Source organism: Nothobranchius furzeri, chromosome 5, assembly GCF_043380555.1.
Source record: "Nothobranchius furzeri strain GRZ-AD chromosome 5, NfurGRZ-RIMD1, whole genome shotgun sequence".
Taxonomy (NCBI): domain Eukaryota; kingdom Metazoa; phylum Chordata; class Actinopteri; order Cyprinodontiformes; family Nothobranchiidae; genus Nothobranchius; species Nothobranchius furzeri.
Window position 1 is genome coordinate 40,613,876 of NC_091745.1, and position 9,708 is coordinate 40,623,583.

At 47.0% G+C, this 9,708-nt stretch overlaps 1 protein-coding gene across 1 annotated transcript; it reads right to left on the reverse strand.

Annotated features, from left to right (window-relative positions):
- Positions 1-3,428: 3,428 nt before the first annotated feature.
- On the reverse strand, positions 3,429-7,378 carry tent5ba (terminal nucleotidyltransferase 5ba). The gene is made up of 2 exons (XM_015949054.3): positions 7,045-7,378; positions 3,429-4,690 (listed from the first exon to the last, which is right to left on the reverse strand). Exons 1-2 carry the CDS (start codon positions 7,192-7,194, stop codon positions 3,662-3,664), a joined length of 1,179 nt encoding a protein of 392 aa, XP_015804540.1. The 5' UTR covers positions 7,195-7,378; the 3' UTR covers positions 3,429-3,661.
- Between the last annotated feature and the right edge of the window lie 2,330 nt (positions 7,379-9,708).

Here is a 9,708-nt window from a genome sequence, read left to right on the forward strand (position 1 = left end):
GTGTGTGTGTGTGTGTGTGTGTGTGTGTCACACTTTGGCCTCTCCTGCAGCAGTTTGCATCTGAAGCAACAGGATTATCTCCTGGATGCTTCAACGCGTCCCGCTGTTAGGCGGTCCGGGCTCTTTGCTGCTCGGACCGTTTCCAGGATGTTCCATCCGCGTGTCATGACATCACTTTTTTATGTGAGCGCGCAGCCATGTCTGATGATTCATAGCTTTTGTGGGTGCTGAGATGGTTCCCAGTCCTGGTGAGCTGTTCTAGAAGTTGGAGGTTTTAGTGCATCCAGGACAAAATTATTCTTTTCTTTGACACCGTGCCACGAAAAATGTGTGTTTGGCCTAATGTATGTGCATGTTCTCCAGTAAAGGAAGGATTAAAGCACCTAAATCCTCATAAAACTCATCTGAAGCTTCATCATGAAAGCTGTAAAAACTCCTCGCAGTGTGTTTTCACTTGAGGGTGTGAACTTATGATTTAAAGTCTGTTTTACGGCATCGTGTAGGTCGCTGCGGCTCTCCGGAAGCTTTTCCTCTCATGAAGAATTTGTGATGAACTTGTGGACATTCCTCAGAGCTGTACCCCAGCAACAACACACACACACACACTGAGGGAAGCTGTGCACTGTCAGCCTGCTCTAATCATGCAGCTCAGCTAAGACATGTGTTTCCCTTCTGGATCTTCAGGATGATGTCACATCCACTGAGTCACGCGCTCCCAAAAGTACGGCTTAATTCAAAACATCAGCACATCTCGGCTCGGGCCAGCCGGATACGGACCACAGTAAATCCTCAAAGATGGCCTCACATCTGTGGAGACGAGGAGGAATCCTGCAAAGTTCAGTGTGTGTGTGTGTGTGAGGGATGAGTTAGTAATCACCTGCTTGGAGCTTGGAAGACACACACACACACACACCTTCATCCACATCTGTGCAGCACGTTAGCTCATGTTCCACACAGATGTGTGGCTTTAACCAACACTCACAAGCAACACCGGTCCACATGTTTTTTCTGCCACAGCTTGAATCCAAGTGATGCATAAATATGGAACACAAATCAAATTACGATGAAAAATGATGGAGTTGAAGCCATTTTGCTCAATTCGAGAAACCAAGATCGTCGGCTGCATCCTGTGATTACGTTCTGAGGGTTTTATGGGACATTTGCTGACAAAAACAGGCAGGAAACAAACACGGCCTTCCTTTCTGTAATGAGCCGACTTCAAACGCTGAAAACTGAAGGATAATAAACTCTCTGACTTTAACAGGAGCCCTAAAAATGCCATATTTGGTGAATGGTGGTAATTATAGAAACAACATTGAGAGGTCTGAGACCTTAAAGCAGGTTTCTACCAGGAAAACGCTCTTTACACAGAAGTTTACCGTGGAATAAGTTACCCTGCGTGTAAAGTACATGATTAACTAGCGAAATACTGGCATCATAAATTTAGAAAGAAACGTCGTTTTGCAGCCAGATGTGGCTGAGAGCTGGGTGACCTGCATGACCCACATCTGGGGAAACCCTGGTCTGGACTAGATGGGTCCAGAAAAGTCAAAGCAGCTGAATAAATCAAATTTAATATGTAACTGAGATTGTTTTTAATTATGGGAAAGAAATAACTGATGTTAAAAAAGCATTAAAATAGTTGAATTTATGACCATTTCTAGATTTGTGGACCTTCAAAGACTGGTGGGCTATGCAGTAGATCACCAAAAACAATCAGTGCCTAATACTGGAATAGCAGTAATCAATGGTTTGTTCTTGATGGTAAAATAAATCACCTCCGAGGATCAACTTTAACCCTGGAAAGTGATGAAAATACAAAGTTCTGTTTAAATTGGAAGAAATCAGTTTTTGCTTTGCAGGAAAAAGAGAAATGATGGAAAACGAAGTGACTGAAAGGGAATCCTCGGTGTGAGGTGGGAGAGGGGCTTCTTATCCGACTGATCGGACCATGTGTGTGAGATCATATTACACGAAAATAAATGAATTTCTATTAGAACATTACAGGCTTGCTGTTCTTCCTACTGGCAGCAGCGGTTTCCCCCGCTTCAGCGATCTTGTGACCAGAACCAGAACCAGCGGTGCCCTGGGCCCAGAGAACTGACCGTGTGTCTTCAATAACAGCACGTTTTTATTTCTGCCTTTCAGCACCAATCTGGAGGTTTCAGAGTGATCAAGGGTCGAATGCGAGGAGGAAAAGGGAGCAGCGGTTTCTTGCTCTCAGATTTCAGATTGAGGCTTTTTTATTCTCAGACGTAATTACTGGTCTGAAAGGAACCAGCGGGGTTGTGCAGCTCCAGGGTTTGTCCGCGTCGCTCCCAGTTTGACTTTGCAATAAACTTTCTGCTACAGACTTTTTTTTTTTTTGTCTTTTGTATTTTGACTGAGATCAAATGAAATGGATATACGTGTCAGTGTGGCAAACAGAGGCTGGATTTCCAGCGGTAACATGACAAGAGAACAAGTCGACCTTTGTCTAAAAGCTCTGGTATCACAGAGGAGAGAGCAGCTATTGTGCTGCTGAGAAAAAGCCTCCTCATGGTTGATGTCCTTAGATTGTAATGGATCCCCAAACCCAGTTTACAAGCACTACTCACTCCAGCAACCAGTATATGAATTTCAGTCAGTTACTGGAAACCAACCAGCTGACCGTCACTTTTTTTTTGGACCAATCACCTCCAAGCTGCAGGGAGGAAGACAAGACAAAAGCTCAAGTCTGGCGAGGAGTGGTGTTCCAGCCGAAGCTTCTCATATTTAATGAAAACATGACGTTTATGTGACAGTTTACAGCTTGACTGACATAATCCCCACGACGAATTAACCTCCACCCCTTCAAAACCGAACAATGAGATGTCAACAGTCATAAGGAGACAAAATAACCACGGTGAAAAAAGGGCGTCTCCCTTTATTAATGTCACAAAAATGATTGTTTCTGTTTCTGAAAAGAGAGACGGACTGATCTAGAAAACACTGAGTTCACAGTTGTTGTTTGCAGATGTTTTTACAACGTTTTGCGGTTCTGTTTAGGCACCAGGAATTATAACAACATTCGTTTTTTTTTTCCTTTAAGAGCAACAAAAACATCTTTGGTCCAGTACGGAATTAAAAAAGAAATCTGTATGAAAATAACACCAGCATCCGCGTTTGTTTGTGTTTCTGACATTTGCAGAAAGTTTCTTAGCGACTTGTTTTTCAGAACTTAAATAAGATTCAAAGCTACATCTCAGAAATGACCAGCAATCTCACGGATGTTTTCCAGAGGAAACGTGAAAACGGTATCGGTGCGCTTCGTTTCAACTCGGGAGTCAGACAGAACATCTGGAAGGAGGCGGAGTCGAGGTGAGAGCGGCGGGGACACAATGTTTGGTTGCACATCTGCTTCATCACATTTGTAATATTTCATCACCTGTGCTGGTGAACAAGGAGCTTTAGTGTTTGAAAGCAGAGAAATGCACGATTATCACTGAGCACAGAAGATCCCAGCAGTTTTCCTGACATGATTCCGTCATTCCCAGATCTCTTATCTGACTTCCGGGTCAAATTTTAAGCAGTGTTTCTGTCAGTTCGATCAGGTGTACAGCAGTACGGGATTGTTTCAGTCAAGTCACATTTGGCAAGCATGAGTGTGTGTCCCCCCCCCAACAGAGCGACCCGTCCTGGCTCAGCTGCAGGGCAGCCATGTTTGATATGCGCTAGTGCACTGCGTGATCTGAGGCGGTTGCACGTGTGCGATGTAATAATTACTGAAGTTGATGTCCTGCACGTACGGTGCTGGCTGGTAGTAGCACGTGACGTTCGTCACAGTGGGAATGGCGTTCTGTTCCGCCAGCACCTTCAGCGCCAGCATGGAGATGAGGCTGAGCGTCTGGCGCCGCTCGTGGCCCATCAGACACACGGTACTCTCATTCACCACCTGATGCAGAGTCAGCAGGCACTCGTAGCGTTTGTGCTCCATGCCGGCGAAGTGGTTCTGCAGGTAAGCCTCCAGCTTCCGCTGCTGCTCTCCTATGTCGGGGAAGTCTATGAAGAAGCGTGAACACATGTAGCGCTGCAGCAGCTTCATGTCTGCTTCTGAAGAGGGAGTGAACCCCCGGACCAGCAGGTGGCAGTACTTCAACAAGCCGCCACCCCTAATTTCCTCTGGGCTGCGAGTGGCTATGGTTCTCTGACACAGGTGATCCATAGCCGCCTGGAAGTCGCCGTAGACGCTCTCCCCGATCACTGTGGGGTGAAAGCTCTCAGACATGGGCGTCTCTGAGCAGCGGTCAAATAAGAGCAAAGAATCGAGACAGATCTGGAAGGAGTCCACACTGAATTCAAACTGTCGCCTGAGAGAGTCCACGAACTTTAGCTCCACGTTCTTGCCCATGTTGTTGGACAGCGAGATGAGGCTCCAGCGATCCGTGTCATTACAGACTTTCACCAGTTTCTGAACATACACCTCTTTGAGGGTCAGGGCCGTGATGCGCTCCTTGGAGACTCCGGCCGGCAAGAAGTCCAACAGACAGTCCAGGACGACATCCTTCACCAGCCGGAAGGCCTGGTCATCCTTCAGCGACACGCCAAAGATCAGGTCGAGGTCCTTGTAGCCCAGTCCGTTGTCCTGATGGAGCACGTGACTAGCAGCAGAACCGTTCAGCCTCACATCCTTAACGCACACGCCTCTGTCCTCCAGCCTGGCTCGCACCACCTGGACAAAAACACGTCGTTTTAAAACACAAACACACACGATTTTTTTGAATGAAAACACTGTTGCAATTGCTTAAATAAAAGTTAGATCCACAATGCCTCAAGGAAATCAATAGCCTGTGAAGGCAGGATCAATACAAACGCTCACAAAAGTCCATTTCATCACCATCCACCCAAAAAGGTGATGGGGAGTCACCAGGTCCATCTTCCCCCGGATCAAACTGTCTTATCAGAGCCGCACAGATAAGTCAGCACAATGCTGACCCGTGAGCGAAGCAGGAAGAGGGCCTCCAGCAGAAATGCATCACACAGCGTTTCCGCTTAGAAAACGTAACTCGGCAGCAGAATGAAGAGTTCGTTTGCAAAATCAGATAAAATTCATTTTTGTTCAAAATCACCAAACTTGATTTTTATTGAAGAAAATAAACAACAATCTGTTTTTGCAAATGAACTTTTCAGTACCGTGTGCTTGACGTGGGATGATGGACGCATCACTTCCTGTGCTCCCGCTGGTCAGACAACAGAAATATTAGCACCTGTAGCACCGGCTAGCTGCCCCACGCTCACGCGCAATCCTCCACGGCGCTGACCCGTCAGATTAGCATCAGTTAACTCTCTCTCCCATGGTGATCAGATAACACCACGGCTCTATTTATACATACTAGGTCAGGCTGTGGGCAAACTTCTGAAGACAAGGCAGTCGATGCAGGAGGGAACTCAACTGGAGCGGCAGCACTTTGGTGGGAGATCACTATCTGTCAGCCATAAAGCTGAACAGGTTGGGTCCAAACTCCAGTCAGGAGCTTTCACCATGCTTCTGTGCTTGTTGGCTGGTATTACTTGCATGGACACAGGTGAGTGGTTAAGCCAAACCCCCCCCCCCATCCAGCTCTGCCCCTGGAAGTAAAGGAATTAACCCGGTGGCTTAACATCAAATCCTGCCAGATTTTAGTCTAGTCTCCTTCATTTAGGAGGGGTAAACAATTTTAAAATGAAGCCAATTTGCTCTGCAGATCTGATCATCAGCTCTGAGACAAACTTCTGAAATCCAAAGCAGCTGCTGTTGTCTTAACCTACAGTCACGCTGCCGGAGCTCCTGCGATGCTAGCGATGTGTTTATTCCTCCAACTCTGCAGTGGGACAAAGGTCCACATGGTCATCCATGTGTTCCCTGACACAACGCACACACTGGCTCGTTATTAAAACACAAACGCTTTAAATGAATCCACGCAGCAGATGTGTGACTGAATTATGCAGGGATTCCACAAATCCAGAGGAAAACTTGAAACCCCCCCCCCCCCCCCCCCCCCCCCCCCCCCGATTTAAGCCTCCCGCCTGTTCAATGGACCATTCATCTTTCCACAACCACAGAGCGTGAAGCTCTGGGCTTCTCCGGCCTCTCGTCTCTAGAGTGGAATCGAGATGGAAAAGAAGACCCCGTGACAGCGGCTGCTGTGTTTCTCTCAACGCTACACTTTCTTTCCACTTTTAGTGCAAACAGTGGGGGGCACAGCAGCGGGGGCGCTGGCATGTGATCCGGCTACAATGAGAGGCTGTTGCATGAATCTGGATCCCATGTGTGGGTCGGGTTTAGCTGCACAGAAGTCAGACAGCAACAGGATTTGTTTAATTGACACATAATTTCCACTGTTTTAGGTGGTTGCCATTTTCATGCATGACTTGCGAAAGTGTTTTTATTCATCTTTAGGCATGAAAATCACATTTTATCATTATCCTTTCATACATACTTAAACAAAAGTGCCTCAATATGTCCACTCAGGGTTTTACTTTGAAATACTTATTGGATTTTAATAATTATCTAGCTTTCAAGCAAATAAAAATAAATAAAAAAACATGAAAAATAAGCATTTTTTCTCTTTTAGATTATTTTTATTATTGTTGTTGTTGTTGTCGTCGTCATTTATCGTGACTGTGACTGTGCCTGTGACTTGAGTGACACATGAGGTGGCTTAAGGGCAAGTAACCTATCCACACACATTTTTTCAACTAAAATTATCCTAAAGGTCGAAACTAATCTATTTAAAACATTTTCAGAACATTTGACGCATAAAGACCTCAAGATTGTGACAATATGTTAGAAATAATTATGAAATGAAGTGAGTTTCCTGTAAAATTCTGAATTTTAGTTGGATCAGTGGCTTTCAAAGGGAGCAAATTACAGTAAAATTAATAAATTTACAAAATATTACAAATCAACTGCCTTTTTTTTTCATTAAAACATGTGTGTGTGTGTGTGTGTGTGTGTGTGTGTGTGTGTGTGTGTGTGTGTGTGTGTGTGTGTGTGTGTGTGTGTGTGTGTGTGTGTGTGTGTGTGTGTGTGTGTGTGTGTGTTACCTGGACGATCTGACGGGGCTGCACGGACAGAGTGGGGAAGTTTCCGCGGCCGTGGATGGGCACAGCCTCCCCCAGGATCGAGTCCAGACGCCGCACCTGATCCCAGGACAACACGCAGAACCGCTGACTCTGATCCGAAGCTGCAGACATATTAACTTTAAAAATGGAAGAAGCAAAAAGTTCTTCAGCTCAGATCTGCTCCTTCAATCCTTCAGAAATAATAAATAATCCCCGGAGTTTCAGCAGCAGCAGATATGAGCGATCCTGAGAAGAGAGGAAGTCAAAAGGTTCGGCTGGTCTGGGATCAGCTGCTCCCTCCGGTGTCCGCGGCAGAAATCCGGTCAGTCTGCAAAGCAACGATTCATAAGGAAGATCCAGCGGCTCAGACGAGGCTCATTAGCATGGGGCCTGTGATTGGTTGCTGTCTTTGGTCATTGATTATGGACATCCTGCGCAGGAAACACCCTGCGTGTGACGTAGAGACTGTTTCCATCTGTCCGCTGACAACAGCTCTCTCTCCCCTCAAGGCGTGCTTCATGATCCGCTGACCTCAGCTGTGGAAGTATCAGTGAGGAGCCTCATCTGCATGGCAGCAGCTGTGCAAGCACACCCTCCGTAGTTTATTCAGCAGGAATGTGTTGTTATGCATTAATTTCAGACATTAAAGTGTGTGACGATAAGGAAGTCAAAAATCTTCTTGAGCTCTGCGTTGGTGATGATAATAAAGAAGTTTTCCATCATTTTGTCTACTGTTTGGAAAGTTTTAATACATTTTAGTTGTGGTTAAGAGATCTTATAGATTTTAAATAGCATCCGGGTTTCTTTGGGTTTTTGTTCTGATTGTCATTTTATTTCTTTGCTGTAAATCTTTTATTTCTCTCCTTTTTGTCTTTTTTGTGATCAACTCAGTTAAGAATTTCCTGGTGATAGGGGGCAGTGCCTAAATCGTTGCAAGCAAGCAACAAGCCCTGGGGAGTGCCAACTTGTCATGTTCTGGTTTTACCGGCTAACGCAAGACAAGCAGAATCATAGGAGGAACACAAGAAAAGGTAAGATGCTCTAGATGACGCTTAGGTGGAGCGAGTTCGAGAGGAGCACGCCGGGACGGAAGTCAGGGTCTAGGGAGAAAACACAGGAGAGTGAGAGGGGTTCGAGGAGGGGAAGGACAGGCAGGCTTAAGGGGAACAGTCTTACTGGAAGGATGGAGGCAGGCACCGAGGAGGAGGGGATGAGGGTCCGGTCCGAGTTAAACGTAGAAGCGAGGAGATTGGTCCTGCTTTGACCAGGTGCTCGTAGGCAGGTGAGAAGGCAACGGGAACTCCAGGATTCGATATGACTGGTCCTCCAGTCAATATGGGGGTTGTGGGTAACCAACCAGGGGTGTCCCAGAACCACTGAGGACTGCGGAGATGGAAATACAAAGAATGTCACTTGTTCGTGGTGGTTTCCTGCGGTTTGAAGAGTGATGGGTACAGTTTGGTGGGTGATTGGGGACAGGGGACTCCCATCTAAGGAGGTAGCGTGCAGGGGGCTGGTGAGAGGAATGGTGGGGTTGCAAAGGCAGTTGACGATGGTCTTGTCCAGCAGGTTCCGCTCACTGCCAGAGTCCAACAGTGCCTGAGTGTTGTGTTTGTTGCGGCCAAAAAAAAGAACACAAGGTAAAAGGCAGCGGGAGAAACTGTTAGCATAGCGCCCACCCGTACTTCCGACCCCACTGGTGGGCCATCCCGTTTTGACTGTGTGGGGCACTGGGAAACAAAGTGTCCGGCCATTCCACAGTAGAGACAAAGCCTGGATGCCACGAGTCTGTTACGTTCCTCGGTGCTGAGCCTTGTCCTGCCAATTTACATGGGTTCCTCTGTGGGTGGGGAAGAAGCCTGTGCATGGGAAACCTGAGAGAAAGGCAGAGGAGAAGAAGGAGGACAGACACCTCTTGTGCGATCCCTAACGTGTTTGTCTATCTTGGTGGCGAGAGCGATAAGCTCCTCCAGACTGTTTGGTTCAGGACAGAGAGCCAATTAGTCTTTTATTCTTTCACTTAGGGCCTCCTGGAAAGCACCCATTAAGGAGTCCTCATTCCTGGCGGAGGCGACAGCGAGTATTCTGAATTGCAGGGCAAATTCAGACACAGTCTGGCAGCCTTGAGACAAGTGCCAGATCTTTTTAGCGATATCAGAACGCTTGGCAGCACACCCGAATACTAACTTAAAATCAGCCAAAAAAATCAGAAAGGGGGCCTTCTAAAAAGCTGGGGGTGTGGCTTTTGGCTTCAGCCCACTGTAACGCCTTCCCTCGAAGGAACCCCAACATATAAGACACCTTAGCCACATCATTAGGAAAATAACCCGGAGAGCGCCCGAAAGCCAGTCTACATTGCAAAAGAAACCCCAAACACTGCTCAGGATCACCACTGAACGCCATTCTGGGCGGAGACTCTGCTACCCGGAAAAACACAGGATCAGGAGACTCAGCGGGGGCTAAATCGGCTGTAACCGTGGGAGTCTGGACCAACGGGGGTGGTGGAGCACCCCTCTCCAGGAGTTGTACCACAGCTGTGTCCAGCTGGAGAAGCCCCTGGTTAGTAGAGGCCAGTTGTTCGCATAACGACCGGAGAGAGAGTGCATGGATGTGGAGCGCCTCTGAGATATCTGGAGGGGGAGCTGA